We start from the raw sequence: 26948 nt of genomic DNA on the forward strand, positions 1-26948 counted from the left end.
TTCGGAAAAATGAGGAGAGGCTTAGGAACCTCCAGGACATCTTGAAACGTTCCAACATCCGAATTATAGGGGTGTCAGAAGGAGAAGAGGAAGAACAAAAAATTGAAAACTTATTTGAACAAATAATGGAGAACTTCCCTAATCTGGCAAAGGAAATAGACTTCCAGGAAGTCCAGGAAGCTCAGAGAGTCCCAAAGAAGCTGGACTCAAGGAGGAACACACCAAGGCACATCATAATTACATTACCCAAGATGAAACAGAAGGAGAGAATCTTAGAAGCAGCAAGAGAAAAGGACACAGTTACCTACAAAGGACTTCCCATAAGACTGTCTGCTGATTTCTCCAAGGAGACCTTACAGGCAAGAAGGGACTGGCAAGAAGTATTCCAAGTCATGAAAGGCAAGGGCCTACATCCAAGATTACTGTATCCAGCAAAACTATCATTTAGGATGAAAGGGCAGATAAAGTGCTTCTCAGATAAGGTCAAGTTAAAGGAGTTTATCATCACCAAGCCATTATTATATGAAATGTTAAAGGGAGTTATCCAAGAAAAAGAAGATAAAAAATATGAACAGTAAAAATGACAGCAAACTCACAGTTATTAACAACCACACCTAAAACCAAAACAAAAGCAAACTAAGCAAACAACTAGAACAGGAACAGAACCACAGAAATGGAGATCACATGGAGGGTTATCAACAGGGGAATGGGAGGGGGAGAGAGGGGGGGAAAGGTACAGAGAATAAATAGCATAAATGGTAGGTAGAAAATAGACAGGGGGAGGGTAAGAATAGTGTAGGAAATGTAGAAGCCAAAGAACTTATAAGTATGACCCATGGACGTGAACTATAGGGGGGAAATGTGGGAGGGAGGGGGTGGGCAGGATGGAGTTGAGTGAAGGGGCGGAAATGGGACAACTGTAATAGCATAATCAATAAATATATCAAAAAAATAATAATACACTGCTATTAGCAACTCATAGCAATAGTAACTTTCATTTATTAAGTACCTTTTGTGTTCAAGGCCTTTTATAAATGTTATCTTATTGTAGTCTTACCTTAACAGAGACAGAGCTAGGTATTCCCATTTGAAGAATCAGAGAAAATAAATAACTTGCTAACATAAAGAATGACAGAGCCAGAATTCAAACTGTTATGTTCAATTCCAGAACCTTTACTTAAAAGTAGTTTAACCATCAGAGCAGTCTTAGTGTAACACTTACCTGAAAAGTCTTCAAACTAAATGTTTAGAATGAACACAAATTCTCTCCTTACTCTGATCCTTCCTGTCTTCTCCTTCTCAGGCTGTAGTGCCTTCATCCAAACAGTTCTCAAATTACAAGGCTGGGCCATCCTTTATTTTTCCTATTCCCCCTTACACAGGGTCCAAACTCTTCTCTCTCCAATCATCCTGCTTGTCTCTATTTTTCCTTCCACACACTTGTCCTTGCATCTCACAGACACCACTCCTGTCTCCCCGAGAACTGCAGGCACCCCCCAGCTCAGGTCTATTTGCACTCTTATTATGCCCACTTCCATTCACATCCAGGCTCACACAGAAGCTGGGAGTCTTTTATATAGCACGTATTGAACCGTGTCCTCTCATTTAATGTCATCCACGAAATTTTGAATAAAATTAAACTCTGTGTCATGCTTATGAGTCCCTGCATGCTCAGTCTCTAGGGTGGCCTCCCCTACTTCATCCTTTCTGTTTCTCTGTTGTTTACTTCTCTTTGAGCCCCAAGACTCTTTTTTAAGCACCTCCCCCAAGCCAGGCTCCTATCCTCAGGGACTTTGCAAATTCCCTTCCCTCTTCCTCAGAAGTGATTCTCCAACCCCTGCACATGTACAAACACATACTTCTTACCCAACTATTCCTCTAATGTCTAATGTACATCCTCTAATGTCTCAGCCTAAATGTCACTTCCCCGACACTAAATTAGGTCTTTCTGTTTTAACTGCCTAGGAAATCCTTTTCTTTCTCAATAATTATCACCATTATAATGCTAATTTGTTGGTGAAATAATCCTCATCTTATTCATTAAACTGTAAGGATAAGGATACCATAAGGATCCACCTCAAGGATCCAACATATAATGTCCTTATCCCTATTGTGGATTTTTTTCACTGCTGTATGTGTAGTATACGAGGTCTGTCTGGAAAAAGTCCATTGTTAACATAACGAGAATGGTCTGCAGCAACACAGATGTAACCTGGCAGCCAGGGAGAGTGGACTGGAATACATATGTGTGAACAATGATGACTTCACTGTACTAGTCAGTGGGGGTGGTAGACACTGTTGAGTGAGCATGTGTACTGTGTGGCCATCACATCAAAATGACTTAGAGTAGAGCAATGAATCTGCATCAAATTTTGAGTTAAGCTTGAGCATTCCTCTGTGGAAACCATTCAGATGATTCAGAAGGCTGCAGCTGTGGGCAACTGCTGATTGGCAGCTTTATCACAACAACATGCCCACTCACGCATCATGTCTCATGCAGAGTTTTTGGCAAAATATCAAAACACCGAGGTGCCTCAGCCCCCTACAGCCCAGATTTGGCACCCAGTGACTTTTGGCTTTTCCCAAAACTAAAATCATCTTTGGAAGGGAAGAGATTTTGAGCCATTGATAAGATTCAGGAAAATTCAATGGGGCAGCTGATGGCAATTTAGAGACCTGTGTGAGGTCCCAATATGCCTTTTTTGAAGGGGACTGAGGTGTCATCATCCTATGTACAATGTTTCTTGTATCTCCTTCAATAAATATCTCTTTTTCACAATACATGGCTGGATACCTTCTGGAGAGACCTCATATGTCCAATGTAGGGGAAAAATATTTGTGTGTATACCAAGTATTTGTTGAATGAATGAAATGCAGACAGTTTAAAAGCATTGTGTCCACTATGTTTTGCTTACTTGAGGGTAAACATTTCCTTCTCTCTAAAGAACTCCAAAAATAGTAGTAAAAGATGTAATAAAGCCTTATGTAGCCAATATGTATTCATATTCAGATATTTTTATTCATTCCTTCTTTCCTCCCTTCTCCTCTTTCCCTTTCCTTTTCTTCACTCCTCTCTTCCCTGCCTTTCCCTTCAAAAAACATTTTTTCCAGGTTATAAATAAAAACACCATGGTGCTGAATCCTAGAGAACTACATGGATGGGTTTTCCATGACTCATTGGTCCACACCCACAATTGATTCCTTACCCAATGTTCATTAGCTATTTCCAGGGATTCGGGAACACCATAGCTCCGAATTCTAACTGTAAATGTTAGCCTAGAGATCAAGACTTTGAAAAAATATATACTAGACTGCCCAAAGAAGATATATAAGCAACAAATTATTTCTCTCCAGTTCTCTCAAAATTGGGAAGTACTGGGATCATGGTGTAAAGTGGCCCACGTCACCCTGGATCCAGCCATCTTACATTAGAACAACGTTGTTTTAACAAAGCAGCATGTATGAGTGTTCATGATATAAGTCCATAGTAATGTGGCTTTTGAAAGGTGCCCTGCTGTGATGTCTTGGCTGTTTGAAATCTTGGTGTTCTGAAGTCCATTTGAGGATCGCAGCTTCTCTTTAGTTTCAACAATAGCAGCTAATGAGAAACATAAATCTATTGCATCATCGATACTCATTGTCCAAACACTGTCATACTCCATGCCTTCCACAGAGGCCTGAGCCTTATAGGCACAGGTAAAAGGAAGATTCGATTAGCCACTCCTAGAAGTGGTTTCAGATAAGCATCGTATATTCAAACAAGCAGAGTGTTGACACTTGACCTTTAGGCCCACTGGAGACTTTTCATTTTGTCATGTCTAAGTTTGTAGCTACTAAGCTACACACACTTTCTCTCTTACAGAGTAGGAAGGAGTGATTATGATTAGCTTACAAGAATTGGGTGAAACTCTCAAGTAATATTTCAGCTGCGCTCACGTAGAATCCCACTGGTCTATTCATCTCATGCACTTGGGTTCACCACTGTTGGTTGCCTGCTTCTTAGGACTCCTCTGAAGTTTTGTTACAGACTCTACTGAGGTGTCTCACCCTGTGGGGCATCCTTGAGTGCTCTGGAGCCTCTTCTGAGAGGTGATTGTCTTCATTGAACATATCTGTTCCTCTTCTCAGAGGTGATTTCCTTCCCTTGAACATATCTGTTGAGTTCCTAGAAAGGCAGTTTTGTGCTGAGTGGCACATTCACCTTCCAGAATCTGCTTCCCTTGCATGTTACTATCCAAGCAGAGTTATGGCAAAAGCTTCGCAGCCTTTCTAGTGGATTTTTCACCCTTGGGAGGGCATATAAGGGGCCCGAGATAGGATTTAGCTTGGTCAGTCAAGCCGAAGATATCATTTAGCAAGAATATTAAATATCCTACCTGTGAAAAAATTTAATTTGATTGTCATAATTTGTGTAGTTCAGAGGCTCCATGCACTGATGTGTTTTGAGTATTTTGCCCAAGATGTGGATTCACTAGGTGTACATAATAAAACTCAATCCATAGCAGTGCAGATAATTTGAAATTGCAGAGAGAGTAGTATCGAAATCATTTACAACACTTAAAGTTAAGTAAGTGAAACGACACATGAAAATCTAGCTAATGATGCACTAGAACACTGTCTGGCTTCCCCCCTTCCTGCCCTCCTTCCTCTCTTCATAACTTTTTCTTAAGGACAATATCACTGCATCTTACATAGAGGCAAAGATTAACTTAATAATCTAATTTCTTTGACTGGAGTCTCCTCTTTCTCTGGCCAAGTAAAGCAAGTAATTTTTCACATTAACTAGGAAATTATTTGAGCAGCATCAACATACCCTGAGTTTAACCCAAAAAATAGTAGAGAAAAAGAGAACTAACAATTTTTGTGGCTAATTTCTGCCAAGCACTGTGCAAAGTACTTTATGCATTTTATCAATTCTAATTGTCATAGCAACCTTCTGACATATATATGATTATCCTTATTTTTCCTAGATGGAGTGACTGTCTTGAGGTCACATAAATTGCCCAGTGTCACACACATCATACTGTGTCCAACCCGGGATTAAACCCAGATTGACTTCACAAATCCAATAGTATGCCCACAGAAGACTGAGAGCAATTAGAGCCAATATATGACACAATAAATGTTTTAAGTGTGGATGAAAGGTTTGAAAGCAAAAAAGGTAATGGGATATATCTTTGTGTGTTCTATACTTAAGAGTCTGAAATTGAAATGGAAGACTCTTTTAAAAAGAAAAGTCTTACAGGGAGTATTTAAAAATAAAAGTAAAATTTAATCATTTAAAATATAATTATTTTAGGCCTAAGCACATTACTGAGCAAGGAAAAAAAAATCCCAGAACATCAAATATGTAACATTAAGCACCCTAAGTGAGTTCTGAGTAAGAGGGAAGAAAGTAAGACACTGAATTAATTATCTACTGGTGTTTAATCATTCAGGCATTTTTATTGATTCAAATTAAGGTGGTTAAGGGAGTAAGGCATAATTTTCCAGGAATCCTTCTACCTTTTTTTTCTTTTTCCTTATCCAGAGACATGTTCACGGTTTCCTGAGCACAGCTCTTGCAGCCCAGATTTCTGTAACAAGTGAGAAGCGGTAGAATCTAGCTTGTCTCCAAAGAGAAGAGAGAACCAGAGAGCCCAGGAGAAGACCACAAGTGTACCCCTAACTGTACCCCTAAAGTAGGGTCTGTGTTCACTTCTGAACATTGTACAGATCTCATGGGTGGTACTGTAGCACCATCATCAAAATCACAGTTCCATAAGTGAAGGGTTCTAAATGGAATGGTCCATTCACTTTTTGTCCTTTGGCAAAGGCGCTCGCCTTTCTTAATTCTACAAATGTGCAAAATGGACTTGGACACCATAGATTCTCAAGATCCCCACACATCTAGTTGGCTCTTCTTTCTGCTGTGTGTACTAGTTTAGGGAAATTTTCTGCTTTGGTCTCTTGAAGTATTTCAGATGTTTTCATTTCTCTGAGTGGTAGTTTATCTTTAGTGGCACAAAGTGCTATTTTTCACTTAAATACCCTCCCTATCTAAAACCTGGCCAAGAAAGAAATGCCTATAGACCTATCTAACCAAACAGGTGAAAATAGGATGGTCAAAACACGCTTCTGAAGGCAGGTGTTCTCCAAAATTGGTAACACGCCACCATAACTGAATCTCAGCATTATTTACTGGTGCCACTATCCAATGCTGGGATCCCTTCAGGACATTTTCTAATTTTTTCCATCTAATATTTTATTTTTATTAATTTTTAATGTTTATTGATTTTATTCTTTAAATTTTTATTGTATTTCCCATTAGCCTTTAGCCCCCTTATGCCCCTCTTTGCCCCCCACAATCATGACACTGTTGCCCACGTCCATGAGTCCTTTTCCCTTTTTGCTCAGTCCTTCCACACACCCCCCTTAGCTGTCATCTGCTCTCTGTCTATGAGTCTGTCTCTGTTTTGTGTGTTAGCTCAGTTTGTTCATTAGATTCCACGTATGAGTGAAATTCAAGGGTTCCAACCTGTAGCCCGTGGGCCGCATAGAGCTCAGGATAGCTGTGAATGTGGCCCAACACAAAATCATAAATTTACTTAAAACATTATGAGATTTTTTGTGTGTTACTTGTCACAATGTATTTAATGTGTGGTCAAGACAACTCTTTTTCTTCCAGTGTGGCCCAGAGATGCCAAAAGGTTGGACTCCCCTAGGATATTCTTTGCCAAGCTCTGTTGGAACCCCTCTAATAATAGGCAACTTCCGCACAACCAAGGCCTACAGCGTTAAGCAGGAGCCCCCAGCCTCACTGCACATCGGAATCATGTGGAGAGCATTTCCAATGCCCAGGCCCATCCCAGAGGGTTGTTGTGGAACTCACAGTAAAAATGTAAAGCATATTACCACTTACCCTCTTAAATAATAATTTCTAAATGTTCTCCCATCATTCCAACCTGTCAAAACTTTTTTAGATCCTGATTTTGACATCCATGATCCAATTTATTTTCTCTCCCTTCCACCTATATGTCAAAACTTCCAATTATAAATTTTATTTATTTTATGATTAATATTATGAATATTTATTCAGGACCCACAGGATTCAAGACACCGGACTGTGTGCTTATTGTTCCTACCCAATGGTCAGTGGTCATGTTGGTCCCAGGAGGGGTGAGGCGGAGGGTCTCTTAGTGCCTTCACTTTGGTCAGACTTCCTTTGCTTCTGCGTTGACACGGCATTGGCAGTTTTAATACATAGTGGTCAAATAGTTTTTCCTTTTTTTTATCTAGCCATATCTTTAGACGTCTACAGTTGTCCAGCACTTTCTTTTGTTTTTGTTTTTTAGTATTGTGTTTACCTCCTGTGAAAACCCAAGGTCAGGCAGAAATATAGGTGCTTAACATATTTCTAAATATATTTTTAGCAACTTACAACTAAAGTGGCTTTTAGGATGTCTGCATTGGTTGTTATTCATCATATTTCAGAGCTGGTTCCTAGAGAACTAGGATACTTTTTTTTTTAACTGTAAACATAAAGCCAAATTTAGCACAGGATTCCAGAGAGAGTCTGCCTTCACTATTGAGTCATTAACTCTTCCTGACTGTTCCTCCCAGTCTTGGGAGGTGACGAATCCTGAGCAGTAGGAATTCTTTTTCAGGCTGACAGACACTTACTCCTACTTAAGTACTTTCTCTGCCTCAGCAGAACCTGGTGGAGATTCATTCTGTTTTCTGTGTGGAACTCTTATCCACCTCAGAAAAACCTGACAGGGACTATTTTTAGAGTCGGGAGGAGGAATCAGACTTTCTGGAGGATGATAAAATGGAATATGATGGTCATGCATAGCCCTGTGTATATGCCAAATCTTTTGAATAGTCAAGGCAAAGGATTTGTCACTTTGGGGCCAACATTTCTACTTACTACCATTTGATATCACTAAAATGCCAGATTCATTTTCTTGTTTACACTTTCTAAAGCAAATAGGACATAAATTGTTTGAGTTTTCTGAACGCTTTCTCCTAGTAGACAGAATTTAAAGAAATGTCCACACAGAACTGACAATGGAAGCGGCCGCTTTCAGAGCTTGTGTGGTGAGGGACGCGGTGTTGTCCACTAAGTATATCTCAGGTCACCATGGCTGAGCTCAGACACTCCTTTAAGAAATTTTGTGAACTGACTTTTTAAAATTTTCTCTTTTAAAAGTTTAAAAATTCTTTGTCCTTTATCTACATGGGACAAAATAAGAGCCCTAGAAATTTAAGTTGGAAGACTTTTATTTGTATTCTACAAGACATGTCTAAATATCTATAAATACTCCTTTCTTCTATCAAATTTAACACTGAAACCTAATATGTAAATCCTAACACAATTATTTCATGTATTGTTATTCCTTTAGCTGGAGCCTAAACTCCTTCACTTATTTAGTTACTGGGTTCTACTTTTTTTTTTTTTTTAATTAGATACACAGTAAAATATCACTCTGCAAAGGGCCAGGAAAAGCCAAGGCAGTCCTGAAGAACGACAAGACCAGAGAACATACACTCAGTAACTAGGCTAGTGTAGAACTGTCACAAGAACAACAGACTTACCGACCAATGGAACAGATCAGAGAGAGTGCCCGGAAACAGACCCAGACACACACAGTCACCCGTTTATGATGCAGTAATAAAATGGAGTGAGGAAAGAATGCTCTTTTCAAAAAATGATGATGGGTCATTTATTTCCATGTTGATAAAATGCATTGTAACCCTACCCCACACCAGACACAGAAATCAACTCAGGTTGACTACTGATATAAATGTGAAAATTAAATAACAAATCCTGTTGAAAAAAACACAGGAAAACATCATCACGACTACCGCACGTCCGTTTCTTAAACGGAACACATAAACTACTAACCATAAAAAAAGTAATAACTAAGGGCTCTTTATCGAAAGATACCATTAAGAATCTGAAATGGTACACCATACAGGGGCTTGAAAATATATTTGCAAACTACATATCCAATAAAGGACGCATATCAAATTGTGTTTAATTCCCACAAGTCAGTAAGCCCGATGACCTAATAGAAGGTGCCCGAATGACCGTTATGCTGCAAAAGATTGCCAACTGGAACCACGATGGGAAACCACTGCTTGCTCCCCCCAGCGCTGCGACCGAAAAGACCGAACGAGGTGACAAACATATAGGGCAACTGAGACCCTCTCTTCCTGCGGGAGAGAAGGTGGATTTACACTTCGGGAAACTCTTTGACAGTATTTACTTAATCTGAACGTATTCATCCGCTACAGCCCAACTGTGTCACTCCCGGTCCTGACTCCCGCCTGTGCAGTGCACACCTGTGTTCACAAAAGGACAACCTAAAATGTTCACAGCAACAATACTGGTATTAGCCAGGAACCAAAAAATGCCTAAAGGGTAAAATGGATGAATTATGGCACATTCTCCCGGTGGAATATGAGATAGTGATGAGAGTGGATAATCGAAAACTACCCCCAACATTGTACACGATCTCCCAAGCATTGAGCAAAAGAAGCCAGATTCAGAAAAGTATAAACTAAGTCTACTTTTGAAAAAGCGTAAGGTGAAACAATACTAACCTGTGCTGTCAGAGGTCAAGATAGTGGTTCCCTGCGGGACAGGGGAGCGATTTAAAGGAGTATATGGTGGGGGGACTCTTTGATGCTGGCAATGTTTTATTTCTAGGTCAGGGTGTGGTTACACAGACGTGTTCAATTTATGAAAATTTAGCAACTGCAAACTTGTGGTTTATGTATTTATCTGTATATTCCTTTTACTTCAATAAATTTTTAAAAACACACTGTAACTCAGGCAGGCTACCAAAAAAAAAAATCTGTCATGTAAAATGGGGGGGGGGGGGTGGAGGGATTGAAAATATTCTAGAGTTAATCAAATGACTAGGGTGAGCCTGCTACAGAGAATAAAAGTTAATCACCAATTGCACTTTAGCCAAAGCCAAGTTGACACTACCTGTGTTTCCCTTGCTCTGGACCCCTCTTATAATACAGTAACTGTTCAAGTTGTCTTTAATTCCCCAGGACAAACTTAGGGTTTAAGATAAAGTTCCCTTGAACATGGAAAGTCTACTTTTTGTTATACCGGAATATTGCCCAAGTAGTATATTTCAATAGACAAAAATAAACTGGCAGGTTTTTTTTAAGTTAACAAAAATTTCTATTAAAGTTTAGCTCATCTGAAAAGAGTTGACATTATTAGTAGCATCGTCTGAATAAGACTATCACTAATAAACATCCTTTTAACTAATGGGTAAGTCGAAAAGCCTCCCAAAGGTACTTTTTATTTGAAGGAATATAAGGCAGGCAAAGCTACTGTGACCACACAGTCTTTCTGCCACCCCCCGGGAGGTTCTAATCAAGCCTTGTACTCTGATTGAACTGCAGGGCTCAGAGTGGAAAAACTGATTAACAAAATAAAAAATCCAGTGTGCTTCCCGTGCAAACAATCATCGCCATATCTTACATAATTATGTAGCCTATAAATCAACACAGCATGCAAGGGCTTCAGCTGTGGTGCAAATATCTTAATGACTAAGGTATCTTTAACCATGAATAATTTATATCTGCGTGATCCATTTTTCTCAGCCATGCTTCACTTCAGCAGGATAAACTAATCATCTGTCAGGGGGATGGGTTCTTGATTATTTCTTCCTGATTTTTCTTCTGTTTATTTTTTGTCATTTTGACACACTCCATTTTTTTTCTCCTGCACAGCCTTAAATAAGAGTACCCCATTCATCCACCCTGTCTGCTTGCTTTTTCTTTTCATGTGCCTCTTATTAGACATCTTGGAATAAAGCCAGGGCTTTTGGACCCCTACTTTTCATGAGACCCTCTGAGGCTGAAATTGGGTGGCAGCTAGGGAAATAGGCTTAATACCACAAGGCAGTATGAGCTTCTTGATGTTGTGGGGAAACTTGTATAATGGAAAGCAATTGCCAGAAAAGGCTAATAATCATTGAACGTTAACATTTGTAGATCCCCTTCTGCGATGAGGAAAGTAACTGCCACATGGGTAATGCTGCAAAGCAGTACTCGTTAAAATAGTTGTGTTGTTTTCCTACAACCCATTAAAATAAAGGCAGCTGAGAGACCTTCAGATCAAATCCTATCTCATCTAATACACTCATCCCAACCATCCCAGTTCACCATGCTCAGCTGCTCAGTTCCCCGTCGGTCTCTCCCGTCACTCCCATTCCCTTGTCACACTGTAGGTGTTTGGTAATAGTAACTGCCCTTCTATAGCAGCCCTTACGGACAGGGAGCTTCAGCCATCTTCTGTGGATCTGTTGCCATGCTTGCGGAATTTTCCGAGAAGCCTGGAAATTACATTCTATTAGGTAACCCACTATGGTTTTATAAGTATGTTGACCCTAGTAGATTAAAGGTTTCATCAGGGCAGAGGAGGGAGGGGAATTGAAAACATTTGATGTCCTGCAGTTAAAAAAAATGCCTGGAAATTTCATGAGGTTCAACGGAATAAGTTTCCATCGGGATAGCCAAGAGTCTACCTGCTCCCCCACCTTCTCTGCAAGGAGGGACCCCAAGGGGTTACTACATTTTCATCTATGAGTCCCCGGCACCTTCTGATATTCCTGGTATATAGTTAGCACTCCATAAAGGTGTATTTTAAATTCATGCTGTTGCATAAATGACTTAGGCTGCAGGCTTAGAAACTGTTGCTCTGTGGGTACGTGAGGTGGGTGACCTTCTAATCTTGCAAGAATACAGTTAGGCTTCTCCAGCCTCCAGATAGTACATTAATCCTGCCACTGATTTGTCTGATATCCAAAGCTTTTGGATGTGGTCTCCGTCATGTATATAAACTGCCAGCATACCAGGGTCTCATCACAGCTTCTACTGTGCAGCTTCTGTTGGAAACCTAAGTGGGGAAAACTGCTGGTACCTATGAAAGACCCCCAGACAGACATCCGGTCTGTCTACCCCAAGATCTGTCTTTAGATCAAGTTGACCATCACATGAGCTTGTCCCATTATAGAGACAACATCACTGATTTGCTTTTTAATCTCATGTCTCAACCTTGATGAAGGAGCAGCCATTGGAAACCACCTCTGCACCCTATTATAAAAATGTGTTAAGGACATTACTCACTTATCAGTTGGCAGCATTTACTCATATAAAACCCAGGGGAGAGATACCTTTTAGTGCTCTCTGCTCGAAGAACCTTTATTTCCATCGTAAGGACAGACTGTCTCCTTTCTAGCAGTGGTAGCTGCATATTTAGCCATGTTTCCTTTGTTGTCTTGGTTTCCAGAAGTTCAGAGTCAACATTTTTTTATTAAAGCAAAGTGCACATAACACATAATTAACCAGTTCCAAGTGTAAATCGTATGAATGTAGCATTTCATACATTCACAATGTTATGAGGCCATCACCTCTGTCTAGTTCCAAAACTGAAGCGATCACTCTGTCCCCAACCCCTGGCAGTTTGTGACCTACTTTCTTTGTGTATTTACCTGTAGCTCAGAGTCCTTATGTAATTCTCTATTAACCCTTGTGGGCGAGGCACTTGTAGTCACTTTTTCTTCTTCCTTATATTACGTATTTTGTTTAAAGCAAGTAGCCTCCAGACTTTTGTGCAAAGAAGTTGAGTGGAGACATACACAAATAAGGATACCCTTCTTCATACCCCCAGAGCCACTCACTATGCTTCTCATGTATTCTGTGCCATGACTTACCAGCCCATTGATGGGTTCTCATGCCTTCTGGCTCCTTCTGGGTTTAGCTAATTGGTAATCATGGCAGGAGATCACAGGAGGGAGGACCATGACATAGGATGCTATTTCCTAGCTTCCTCCCTGTGCATTCACTGGGGCTGGCTGCATCCTTTGACTGAAGGCCCCAGCTCTTGTCAGGTAGCCCTGTGTACACAGTCCTGGTTCAGAATCCTGGCTCCACAAACAGCTCTATTCTTTGCCTCTTTTGGCCTAATGGGATATGGTGCCCTTTTGCTTCTGGCCCTAGAGTATTGCATTATCCCTTGTGGTTTCCCTGTAACCTTTCTAAATAGTCCCTTTATTACACTCCCCTCAAATTATCCTAATTTGAGTATACCATCTGCTTCTTTCTAGAACTTAAATAAGCACCTTCTACTCCATGGTTCTGTTCAGATGTCAGTCATCACGGTTTACTTAGAGTCCTCTCTAGTTAAGCCAGTCTGGCAGATTCTCCTAGGGCCAGCCAGCACCTTCCCCCAGGCACCCAGAGTATTCCTGTCTCTTCATGGTTTTAAGGTGCAGGATCTTTGTAGATTTGGGGGGAGATTAAGCAATCTCTGGAGTTATGGTTTCAGGAACATGTGCTTCCCCTGTGTTGTGTCTCTGTGCTGTTGTCTGCAGGGTTGGAGATGGCTCACAGTTCTGGGCACACACTGTAACAGCCAGGAGTAGGCAATGAGGTAGAGGAGGGAACAGCCATTTTTTTAAGAGCACATCCAGAATGGTTCACATCTCACTTCCATTCACTTCCCATTGGCTGGAACTTAGTCACATGGCTGCACCTCACTGCAAAGGAGTCTGGGAAATGCTGTTCTTAGCTGGGCAGCCATTTGTTCAGCTAAAACTTAGGAACCTTATTACTGATAAGGCAGGAAGGGAAGATAGGATACCAAGGAACAACTATCAGTTTCTGTCATTTGTATGACATTAAGTTAATAAATAACAGAGAAATTTTATTACTTTCATCTGTTAAACTAAATAAGTTTATCTTTAGACATGAAAAAAACAGGCAAAAGAGCATATGTGATTGTCACCTCACAAACCTATCTATTAAAATTCAATAGGTCCATGGGAAGTCATTTAGGAAATTAGTCTTTCTAAAGTTCTATGAAGATAATGTAGAAAACACCCTGATAGGCCAGAGCTCCCGTGAGGTTCGACTTGAGCAGGAAGAAAAGGCCAACAAGCTCCTGGGGTGGAACTAGAGACATCAGGTCATGTGCATTGGGTTAGCAGCAGAACTTTGACTGTTAGAGTTGAAGGTGGGCAGAATCAACTACCCGTTTGCATGATGGAAGGATAACCAAAACAGGGGCTAAAGGGATTGGCCAGAATTCTTTCCAGAGAGTGCCAACTGAGGCAGATGAGGAGCAAACCACTGTTGCATATACCCACAGGAACCCCTCTCTGTAAAATCCTAGGTGAGGAAAATTTGCCCAGCAAGGTGAGCAAGACCAGAGAGCAGCAGCCACTGTAGAGTTAGGTCTAGAACAAAGTCTGGGAGCTAGTGATGAAATAATGGGAAAATCATAGCCGTGAAACTGCAGAGTCGGAAAGTCCTCTTAGTAGACCACGACCTTTGGTTCCTCCCAGCCATTAGTAATGGGACTGACCTAGTTTGACAGGAAAAGATAGAGGCCCGGATGTAATGTCTCTCAGCCATTTTTAAGAGTAAATTAATTTTTAGGACTAAATTACTTCGATATTACCAATCATTTAAGAAACATAGCACATACAAGAATCCTTAGCACTGAATATGAATGTTGCTGGCATGAATATGCTGTCTCTGCCTCATTTAAGAAATGTTATTTCATCTCACACTGAAAATGGCTCTCCGCGTGGAGCTTGCAGCTTCATGAGTCAGTGCGTACCGCCTGGGCTTCGGCAACGGGAGTGCAGATTCCCTAGCTCACTGGGTCTGAGAGGCACGTGGGTGATAAAGATGTGCTTGCAGAAAAAACAAGGTGCTTTTAATGAAGTCTCAAACACCAGAGCAGTAGGAAATGAGAAAAATATTACAAAGTAATGTACAGCCTTGAAAAATTAGATGACTCAAGACTTGAGGTCCTCACATATCAGTAGTAATAATATTCTATGTAGCACTTTGCAAATTATAAAATGTTTAACTACACTTTGATTTCATTGTGATAAACACTGAGGAACAGATACCATTTTATAGGTAAGCAAGTGGACTGAGAAGCCTTTGGTAACTTGTCTAAAGTATCATGACTAAAATATTTTGAAAAGAAGAATTAAATGCAGATGTTTTAACTGTATGTCCAAGGCTCTTTTCCTGTATAACCCCTGCCTCTTCTGAGCTTTAAACAATTTCATGAGTTTTCTCATTTGTTTATACATTTATTCAACAACTATTTATGACACACCTCCTGTGTACCCATCATTATCCCAGGACCTGAGGATGCTGTGATCGACAAGGCATAGTCTCTGCCTTTACAGCAAGCCTACAGTCTGGCGAAGGACAAAGGCGTGTAACCCACGCCGGCTATTATGGAGCAGTGAGGTGTGTACCACAACAGCAGGAGAATAGCAGGCTGTGGGTACACAAAAGAAAGGTGTCTCCCCAAACCTTGGATCAGGAGAGGCTTCCCAGAGGAGTTGATGTTTACACTGAGTCCCCAGGAGTAAGTAGGAACTGAAGGAATGAAGAATGTTCCAAAGCAAAAAAAAAAGCATGTGGAAAGTAACTCCTGAGGGAGAGGTGACCCTATATCAGGTCTAGAATAAGGAAAGACCCAATGGATGTACAAATTCAATTTAGTATATGCATTCCTATTAAGTGGCTAATTAGGGACATCATCCATTTATCCACCCATCCATGCATCCTTCCATCCATCCCACCTCCCTCCCTCTCCCTCTCCCTTCCTACCTCCCTTCCTTTTTTTTCAACCATCCGCCCATTCATAGTACATGCTAAGATGTTTATTGAATTAATTAGCTTAAAAATATTTACTGGGTGATGTATATGCTAGGCACTGTATGTACCAAATGATATAGACAGCATAAAGATACACAGACCTTATCCCAAATGACGTGAAACTTAAAATTTAACTGAAGAGATAAACTTGTGTAAATATTACTAAATACAAGCTGGATAGAACAGGTATCCTAAAAGATGCCCTAAGAAGTTACTACTGGCTGTGGGGGTGTTATTTGGAGGCAAATGTAAGCTTCAGACCAGTATCAGACTGAACATTCTCCATCTTTGGAGTGTGTCTGTTTGCTTATTTGTTTTGTTTTGTTTTCTGAAATTTGTTCTTTCATAGATTCTGTGGCAACAGCATCCGGGCCATTACTAGTTGAAGTTGCCAAAACTCCTGGTGCCAGCCTTGGGGTTGCCCTGACTACCTCGATGTGCTGCAACAAACAGGTCATTGTCATAGACAAAATTAAATCTGCAAGCATTGCAGACAGGTGAGTGTCGGAGCAGGTGCCAACTTTTCAAAACTGCATGTGGGTTAAAACACACACACATAAACAGAGGTGGGCAAAGAGGTTTACAGTTGACAACGGTAAACCTTTTGCATATATGTGTCTATATATCCACACATGTAATACATACACATATATACACACACAGGCACACACACATACACATAGAGTAAAATACAGCTCTCCTGCCAATTAGTTTCAATTAGAAAACCAGTTACTGTTCTAGGGCTTAAAAACTTGCCTACCTAATCGGCCACCCCATGATGTAATGTCGCGTCAGCCAAACATTTGGTACGGCCTTTAAAAATGGAAAAGAAAAAAGGCAAACAACTGAGCAAGTTTTCCTACTGTGTCCTAGAGGGGAGCTAAGCAGAACTTAATTATGCTCCACACAGAAAAGCCATGGCTTGTCCCGAATTGTTGTTATCAATTAGATCCTGCCACCACGAAATCTTATTCCTTCTTTCTTCAATAAATGAAATGATTTTTTTTAACTATACAATCTCTAAAGAAAGGACCAGCTGTTACAGTATGTCAATCTTAAGGTTTCACAATCTTCAAGGGTCCCTGAAAATATTCATTCCTATGGCAGTAAAAATAGGAAGTCTTTTTTCCTGAATTCATTTTCCTAATTAATATTTTAGACTTACAAGTTAGAAGAGGGATAAAAAGAATGACTTTACCACCTAATAAATTATTTCACAGCTCCTGGTAAGAAAAACCCCACCTCCCATAGCTGAAGCACTCCAAGTACATCCACATGGAAAATTCTATTTTTAGATGGAAGGGGTGGCTTGAAAGGCTTTTGTCTTCAGAAGTAGACTATTCCCACTGTGGCAATGTTTAGATATCCTCAGATGCCCAGTCTACCCTGCATGTCTTCAGCCACCTTCTCCATATGCCCTCTGCGTGCCTGGTGGAGCTCTGATGGTGGAGCGATGACCCACAGCATCCCCTGTGGCGGTCAGTCTAGGGCGTCCCGGAGGTCTTACCCGACATCAGTCCTTTAACCCTGGTGGCCACTGATCCAGGGGTGTCACCCAGTTCAGTGGTGCAGGATGCTTCCATTTTCTCCCTCTGTTTTCTCCCGCTCCACAGTGGTAACCGCTGCAAGGAGCCGTCCTCTTGACTGGCATGTCAGGATGCTGACTGCTGTGTCTGCTTTTCTCAACTCACCCAGGAGCCAGTCTCTTGAGTTCAGCAAGATGTAGTGGCAGCCAGCCCCTCCCCACCCCCAGCTTTCCCCTTCTCTCACCACAAAGGCTTGTTTTTATTACTACCTGCATTAATTTCCATCGTCTTCGAGAACCTTGGTACTAATAAGAGTACAACTCCAGAATAACAAAATAAAACAATAATAAAGACCTGGTCCTCTGGCAGTTTGTGTGAAAGGATTCTGAGAAAGCCTTAGCTGAAGTCCCCCCAGGTTATTTCCCCTTCAGACATAAATAGCTGTAAACAACCCTATTCCAACTCTGCAAGTCACATGTTGACATTCTGAATATTCACCAACTCCTATTTATAAACGGGAAAACCCAGGAAGAAAAAATCACAGAAAAAGTCAAGGGAAACATTTTTTCTGTCCTCCCCTCTCTTTCTGCTCACTCCCCCTCAACTTTTGGCACCATTACCCCAAAGTAACTTTTTTTGAGGGACAACAGAAAAACATTGGCTTGAGTTTTTCTGTATTTTCTACAAGGTTTTACATTCCCATTCATAGGTACTTAACAGCTCACACTGTTATAGGTGGTGTCTCCTATAACACTCTAACTTTCCTTTCTGTGAGCAAATGGACACTGAAGATTTAACTACAAAGGACATGAAAGTCATATTACACGAGGAAGAGCACTGAGCCTGTCTCCCTTCCGCAGATGCGGCGCACTGCACGTGGGGGACCACATCCTGTCCATCGACGGAACCAGCATGGAGTACTGCACGCTGGCGGAAGCCACCCAGTTCCTGGCCAACACCACCGACCAGGTCAAGCTGGAGATCCTTCCCCATCATCAGACCCGCCTGGCTCTGAAGGGACCTGACCATGGTGAGAGGATCTGTCTGGATAAGCCTCTGTATCTGCGCCCTGCGATTATTGCTTGCTTCCTCCAGCAGAGTTAGGCAGATACTGAATTTCTCATTTCCTTTCAAAACAATGGATTACCTTTGTTTACTGGTCTTTCTCCTCCAGATCTTTTTTGCCACGCGGCATGGAATTTATTCAAAAACCCCAAATTGAGGGAAAAAACATTGTTCGAGAATGTTTTGAAGAATTTTCAGGCTAGTAATATTTGCTATTTTAAAAAAAGGCCTTTGGTGCAAATTGAGTGTGGAGAGGAGGGAAGTAATTTGGCATCCTGTTATATTGAATTTCCACTCTGTTTGAAGGATAATGAAGTCAAACAGTAAAACTCTCATTTTTAAAATAGTTATAAAGTGGGTATGAATAGCAGACTCTTCAGATATTTGGAGGGGGGGACATAGTTGTATGAGTAGTTGATTTTTTGTATGTTTTGTCTGTTTGCCAGAATAGTGTATTTCTTAGAATGGAGAAGAACCTTTCTGACCAAACATCTTTCCTGAGAGAATCATAGTGGGTTTTTTTTATATTTTAGGTTTTGAGAGGTTTTTTTCTCTCTCTTTTTTATTGTTGTTCAAGTACAGTTGTCTCCATTTTCCCCTGACAACTCCCCCCACCCCAATCATCCCCGTGTCCCACCCTCAATCCTCCCCCCCTTTGACTTTGTCCATGTGTCCTTTATACATGTATTTTAGGGTTTTTTAAAAGGTTTTATTTGCTTGTTTTTAGACAGAGGGGAAGGGAGGGAAAAAGAGAGGGAGAGAAACATCAATGTGTGATTGCTTCTTGCACTCCCTGCTGGGGACCTGGCCTGCAACCCAGGGATGTGCTCTGACTGGGAATCGAACCAGCAACCCTTTGGTTCACAAGCTGGTGCCCAGTCAACTGAACCACACCAACCAGGGCAGAATCATAATATTTGACTATATTTATTCAATAGCAAGTGTCAGCTAAGGGAATCTATGTTGTTACCATCCTGAAGATCACGGATATGTTTGCTGAGTATTTACAGGGTGGGGCAAAAGTAGGTTTACAGTCATTCTTATGGAAAATAATACAATAATTAACAAATAATAATAGAAGAATAAACTCTGCGTTTCACGTACTCGCAATTATAAACCCACCTTTGCCCCACTCCAGCTAGATGTCTTTTAACAAAACCTGGGGTGAGAAAAAGTACTCTGAACCCAAAATCAAATGAAGAAAGACTCCCAAGTGGGGTCTTTGTTCCAACTCCTCCACCATCCTTTTCCTTAAGCCAAGTACCCTTCTTTTCAGTCTTTGAAATCAATTCCTTGAAGACTCACTAGTGTCTTCAAGGTGCCCTAGAGGTGAAGGACTCATTTCTGTATGTTTAGAGAAAGAGAACAATTTTCTCTGAAACTGTAATTTTGCCTATGAAGTCATTTGTATTACCTGTCTCCCACCTTCTAGAACACACTGCACTTTCCACAGTTTGAAAAAAAAAAAAAAAGAGGGACCAGATAATTTTCATACTAAATGAGTCAGCTGGATGCAACGGCTTTTAATTAAATGGAGCTTAGCTGGCCCTGGAGCTAATGAAAATCTCTAGTACAGCATTACCTTTATCAGATTTTAATTTTACACATTGGAGTAGAGAAATGATGCAGCATAGGCAGGTCACGAAGAGAAACTCTGCCTCATCTGAATAGCAATTGTAAGGCACTCCAGGGGGTGCAGTCCAGGAATGCGCAGCGGTCCTGTCGGGAGGCCCCGCGGGCCTCTCGGCCTGCACACTGGCTGAGAGATTTCTAGAACTGTAAGTTTCTTCTAAATTAATCTGAAGTCGCCCTTGGATTGGGGGCACAGTAGGTGGAAGAACGCACATCATGTAGTGCTTCCTCAGCATGAGATTTTGCTTGGTAGATTCAGGCGTCAGTGAATCAGAAATGTTTAACAAGCTCGTTTAAAAATGTCACTGTCCTTAGCAACCTCATTTTTCTCCTTTTTATTTGTCCTGTATGCAAATCTTAAATAGTTCAAATAGTTTCCAATTCATGAAGTAGTAAATATTTTTACCTGCCAAGACAATTTTATAAAATAAATGTATACAGTAAAATGTATGGAGACCGAGAACAATTTTTTTTTCTTCACTGTGAAAAACGTGATATCATTTACAATTACTCAGGGAACGGGTAATTTAAGTAATTCTAATTTCTGACCACATCATGCACTTTTGCTGAAAACTGTTCACCATCTTCCTTATCTAGCATATGAGCAGCTCCCTACACTTTACATTAAAATCAGACTTGCACTTCCTAAAGGAAATAAACGTTGTCTCTTAAATATAGTTAAATCACAGTTGTGAAGAGAAAAAAATATTTTAAAATCTATGGTATTTATCATTTTAAAACTTCTGTTTTCATATATAGTGGACTTTTTCCACAAGAAATTTCTAGTTATTTTTCAAGATGTCTAATACCTGAATAGCATGTCTCTCATCCCATAGATGGCTGGGGATACCACATGTTCCAGATTTTGCTTAGCAACAAAGCATTCGCCACAGTGTTCTCATGAAATGTGGAAACGGGGCACATCAGCTAAGAATCAGAGGTTAACTGTGCCTTTTGCTGGCAGTGAGGTTAGAAATTGTTCCCAGTGCAGGTCTTTGGGAGACATAATCACAATTGAAGGAAAGTGAGACTTTGGGGGGGAAAATGTGAGCAGAGTCACAACCTTCGATACATTCTGTACCAAGAGGATGTCCGTCAAGGAGCTCCCAGAGCCGTCACCAGGGGCTGTGCCTGCACCCTCAGATGTCCCAACGGGGCAAGAGGGCACCGATAGAGAGGACAACTTCATGCCAGATACCTCTTAAGACTTCAGCAGTGATGTCAGCATAGAATGATGGGAAGAGCACTGTATTTGAACTATTTATGAATCTGTAACAAAGGACTTAGGAACACCCATAGGAAGAAGCAGTGCAGGATGGTGCCTGAGGGAAGGGACTGTGGACTCAGACTTCTAGAGGTTTCATTATGGCCCTACCATTTGGGGCCTAAAGCAAGTTATCCAACTTTTTTATACCTCAGTTTCTTCTTTGTAAAATGCGTGTTATAATAATGGCTGCCCCATAGTTACATTGAGAACACTATGAGATAGTCTATGAGAAAGCACTTAGCCCAGTATCTGGTATACAAGGGGGGCCTCAGAAACCCTGTTTATTGATAAAAATTGTATATTTATTCTTGCATGTTTAAACTTCAGACACCTTCAAAGTACTTGCCATTTGATGCAATGTATTTACCAAGACTTTTTTCCTACTACTCAAAACAGTTTTTGAACTCTTGGATTTTGATGCCTTTTAGTGCTTCTGCTGTTTTTTTATTTCACCTCTTCCATACTGGCAAACCGTTTCCCCTTGAGGACTTTTTTCATCAGGGGAAACAAAAAAAAGTCACTCTGGGCAAGATCCAGTGAATATGGAGGGGGGCATTGGGGGGGACAGGTTATGCTATTTTTGGTCAAAAACTGCCGAACACTCAGTGTGGTGTAGACGGGTGTGCTGGTAAATCACCCATCATGAAATGGGCAAAAGTGTTTAAAGAGTCTTCAAAAAAAATTCACTGAAGCCGAATGCAGCCTCTCATAACAGTGCCAGCTGGTATACTGATACAGATGGGTTCCTACAATACTCACCTAGTGGAGGAAGCCTGTACTACAGGGGCCCGCCCTCCAAAAGATAATTCCGGGCTTTTTATGGGGTCCCTCCTCATATAGCAAGTGCTCAGCAAAGTTTTCTGTTATTATTGAGACCATTAAATGGGAGAATGCTTGTTTGCAAAATGAAATAGTGTGCCAAAAATGTAACATTTTATTTTTTAACTCCTGAAATACTTGCCTAATATATGACTATCAAGTACACACCATAAAACAAAATAAATTTGCTGTGAACATTCAAAATAGGCAGAGCTGTCTTCTTTGGCCTGCATTATTTGTTGAGTACTTTTTGTATTCATTATATGTGACGTGCAATTTTGTGCATTATTTTATGTCATTTCTACCTCAGTTATTTCATATGCACAAAGCATTAGTCCCCAATGATATTTCAGAGTTAAGGTAAGGAGGATGACCTACATTTAACCTGCCTGCAATAACTAGCACAGTGCTAGGCACACAATAGGTGGTCAATATGACCTTCCTTATCAATTTATTAATTGGGCCTGACCATACCCAAAAATGCCCAGTTATTTTCAAAACACTCCATGAAGAACTGGATTAAAAGTTAAGTTTAGAATTCTGAAGTCCACTCACTGTACTTCACTCGAAGCGCAGGCAATACTTGGTAACGAGTAAAACAGAGTGGCTGTGGGTGCGGATTAGCCCGACCCAGCGATGACGGCACATTGTTATCAAAACTCTTTCCGTACACCACGAAGTAGAGTAGGAAGGGTGGAGGAAAATCCCTTAGGGCCTTCCCTCGCAGCACTCTGTATCGCAAGGAAAATATTGCTGCAGTGTAGACGTGGACGTTCTTGCTGATATTCCTATTAGTCATGCATTCAGTTACTCATTCATTCATTCGTCGGCCATTATGTACCAGACATGGTTAAAGTTGCTGTGGTACATCTAGTGAGCAAGACAGCAAGGTAGATTGTTATTCTCATGGACTTCTAGTTTCAAACACTGAAAATATGTTAAATCAATGAAGCTACTGCAGATAGTAATAAGTGCTATGAAGACTATAAAGCTGTAATGGAACAGTGTGGGAGAGGGCAGCTGCTTCGGCCACGGAGGTTGGCCACAACCTCTCTCTGAGGGGTTGGCACCTGAGCTGAGGCCCGAATGATGAGAAGGAGCCAGCCATGCAAACCAGTGGGACAAGAATATTAGGGACAGAGAGAATAGCAAATGCCCTGAGGTGGCAAGGAGCCTGGCTTGTGTTAGAAACAAACCTAAGACTGTGTGGCTGAAACAGTCAGTGATGGGGGGAGTGGTAGGGCATGAAGCTGGAGAGGTAAGTAGGGGTCACATTTGAATCTCTTGGTGATTGTAACCCAGCGAAGTGGACTAAATAGGAGTGACATAATCTAACCTGCGAATGTTAAAAATCATGCTGTGTGGTGGATACCTGAAGGTAGGTACGTAGGAGATCTGAAGGTAGGTACGTAGGAGATGAACCACGGGGTCAAGTGTGAAAGTGGGGCCGTGGTCTAGGTGAGGCAGATGTCGGCTTGGAATTAGAATAGTGGTGAAGGACATGGACCCCAAGCTAGAAAGAGCATTGGGGTAGAAGGTGAGGGCCAGAAGGTTTGGAGCTGCAAAATTCCGGTGGCTGCACATTGCTGAGATATTCTCTAAACTTAAGTGTTCAATGTGTGGAGTTTGTTGAGTGAGAGACACTTCTATTTTCTTTAAAAGATACTTCATTTTGGGGGAAGTCAGTAGCAAGTAGGCAGAATCAATATTATTAATAATAGCTCAATAGTCTTTATTGTGTGTACCAGCACCATGCTAAGTACCCACACACGTAAATTTCACAGTTGTTCTGTGGGGTAGAGGTTTTCAGGATCTCTGCCTGACGTGTGAGGACACTGAGGCTGAGTCACCAACCACGATTACATAAAGGGGAAGGGCTGGAACCAGAGGGGGAACCCAGGCGACCTCAGCCCTCAGTGGTCCGTCCATGCTGTAGTGTTCATTGCACAAGCCGTCTCCCTCAACAAAGCCTTCGAAGCGGCGGGGGAGGCTGGCATCACAGATGGTAAAACAAGCATTTATCTAAACGGCCCTCCTTTAAATACTTGCAGAGTGTTTGACCTTTCTGCGTGATTAAATGCTGTTAAATTATTCACACGTAAGGCATCTCGCTTTAGAATCATGACAGTAGAAGGAGATATAGGCTCGTGTGTTATTTTTAATTATTTAAGATTGTTAAATGGAAAATTGCATACGAGACACAGTAACAAATGTGATGTTGGTCGTCTTTTAGAACAATGGGTAGAAAATCAAACTTAAGCAATACTGAAATTAGAATGGAAATACAATATACATTTTCTAAAATAAAGAGGATGCCAAAATTTTTAAATAAACTTTATTAAAATTTTCTTCAGGAAATATAAGAACATGGGAACTATTTTAAGAATTATTGCTTTCAAATGTAGTCATCTTTCAAAAGTTAAAAAAGACTAAGTAGGGTGAGACTTTTATCTTCTCCTTATTGGGATACAGATGCGATTCTGATATTGATGGGTGATCAGAGTGGTTTATCGTCCAGGAAAATTACGTCCAAGTGATGGACCGTAGTGAACTGAAAATGTCAGAGCAATACATTGTGATATGACCAGTAAACCACTTGACTCATGAGTCCATTTGATTTATTGTTTCTCCTTTTTTCTTTCTCAAAACAAGTGCTGCTAACTAGCCAAGATTTGCAAATCTTCAATTACTAATCATGTGCCATAAATCATTATGGGCTTGACTTTAAGTTTAAAAAATGTTTTTAATCTCTGCCGTGAAGCGCTGGGGGATATTAGAAATTGATTCAAGAGACGTCTTTAAAAGAGGGAAAAATGGGCTGGGGAAAGACATGCATTGTTCTTGGGAAGATGAAAGTTTCCGTCCTGATGTTAATCATCTCTTTTGCTGACCACGAAGAAAAGGGCTAAGCCAGTAGACAGTAGATACACATTTTGTTTCGGTTTTTTTAGCAAGAGGCTTTCATTTTTGTTATACTTTTTATTTGTGCAATTCAGTTACTTTTCCTCTTTTTTGGTTCTTTGTTTGTTTTTCTTATTTCCCATCATCACTTCATGTGGGCAGTGAAAATTCAGAGGAGCGACAGGCAACTTACCTGGGATTCCTGGGCCAGCAACCACTGCAGCCTTCACACCTACCATCACTATAACACGCACCACCCCGACCATTGCCGAGTGCCTGCCCTGACATTCCCGAAAGCGCCTCCTCCAAACAGCCCTCGTAATGTTCCAGGCTTTCTCCTCCTGGTCTCGCATTTAAATTATACGCGTATTCTTCTCCCTCCTTGCTCATCTGATTCATATTGTATTTGGCTTCATGGGTGTTGTATGCTTTCTTTCTTTAATTTTTTTTTTGTAATAGCAACTTAATCATTTCTGACATCTCCTGAGTCTTTTTCTTTTCTGTCAGAAAGCATCTGTCATTAGGAAAGGATGAAAATGTGCAGAATGCTTTATATGTGGTCAGGACAATTCAGAATATGGTATAGCATACGATGTCTGCAGGTCTCCTCTGTATGTGTGGAATTACTTGGAAATTCATGTCAGAAAGCAGCCATGAAAATGAGATTATGTATCTGATGCATTGTGCTGTTTGTGCAGAAACTCGTTTTAATGTTTGGGGTTGTGTGTGTGTGTGTGTTAACGTTTGGGGGGGTGCGTGTGTGTCTAAAGCAAAACTCATAGAGCTCTGTGTTCCACTGTGCTCACGAGGGTCGTGCTGCTCCTCAGGTGCCCGTGGGCTCTTGTAACTCAGCTTCTAAAGCACTGCCTCCGTGGCTCCTGAGACCTGATCTTGGTCTGGTCGGGGCACTGGCTTGCCATGGCTGTGCATTACGTGTGTCTTTCTGGATTGTTCCTTACTGGTTGGCAAGTGTGGTAGGCTCACCTGCCCCCCGCCCAAGAATGCTGTGTGCCAAGTCTTCGCTCTCTTACAGCAGCTTTGGTGTCTTCATCCTTCTCTCCTACCTCCATGAGTGCATACAGCCTGAGCTCCCTGAACATGGGGACTTTACCTCGCAGCCTCTACTCCACTAGTCCACGTGGAACCATGATGCGGAGGAGACTGAAAAAGAAAGACTTCAAAAGCTCACGTAAGTGGAATGGTAGCCAGCGTCGTCTGGCCTGGAGGAAACATGTGGGCAGGTGCAAGTCTTTGATGCACAGAGTCTATGGGGAGAGTTTACATCGGGTGGATAGATGGATGCCAAGGAGCCCCAGCTCTGTGCCAAAGACCATTCAAATGATATGTGTTACCTCTATGATAGTGATTACAGGGAATACAGTTTCAGGCCAAATTTGTTAGTTCATGCTCCCTTTGCCTTTGGCTTGTTATTTGAACTTTCTCTTGCTCCTTTGATCTAATAAAATAACCAAAGATGTGATTTTTCCTTTAAAACTCCTTCCTTATGTCCTAGGTAGCTTTGGAGATGACCTTTGTTCTTAGTATCTTATCACTCTAAAGTAATTTTTTGAAAACTATGTCCCCTTTTTGGTAAATATAATAATCTCATGCATTTTTAATGTTATAAGCTTCATATTAAATTATATTTCATGACCCTTCTCCCTCCAAAAAGTAATAAGTTGCCTTTTCAAACTACCCCATTGAGAACCACTTCTCTAACACATGCGTGCATTTCTGTGTCCACTACAGCCTTAGGAAGATTAGAAGGATGCTCGTCTTTACAATGAGCACCTTAAGGTCTAGGAATTTCAAATATAATTCTTGGGAATATGATCCTCTGGGACAGCCAAGCACAGTATAGACTAGCAAGACTAGGAAGATGTGGTTGGCTACTTGCTCGGGGATCGCTGGTTGTACACGCCAAGAGAAAAGGGGTGAATGAATGCGTTAACAGGGAAGAAATACAAGTCACTCCTGATTTTTGTTCTTGTTGTGGAGGAAGATCATAACCCCGTCATCATCACATTTACGTTTTAGAG

General features: G+C 41.1%; 1 protein-coding gene across 6 annotated transcripts in view; it reads left to right on the forward strand.

Annotated features, from left to right (window-relative positions):
* GRIP1 (glutamate receptor interacting protein 1) overlaps positions 1-26948 on the forward strand; it is a 649796-nt gene that overhangs the window by 539347 nt on the left and 83501 nt on the right. For 2 of the 6 annotated variants that reach the window (XM_045184615.3, XM_045184613.3), the window contains exons 8-11: positions 16049-16196; positions 18086-18255; positions 25072-25227; positions 25943-26098. In XM_045184615.3, coding sequence (XP_045040550.1) covers positions 16049-16196; positions 18086-18255; positions 25072-25227; positions 25943-26098 — 630 coding nt within the window. The remainder of the gene's footprint in view (positions 1-16048; positions 16197-18085; positions 18256-25071; positions 25228-25942; positions 26099-26948) is intronic. The other 4 variants (XM_045184618.3, XM_045184617.3, XM_045184614.3 and 1 more) reach the window with 3 other exon arrangements.

This window comes from Desmodus rotundus, chromosome 3, assembly GCF_022682495.2.
Source record: "Desmodus rotundus isolate HL8 chromosome 3, HLdesRot8A.1, whole genome shotgun sequence".
Taxonomy (NCBI): Eukaryota; Metazoa; Chordata; class Mammalia; order Chiroptera; family Phyllostomidae; genus Desmodus; species Desmodus rotundus.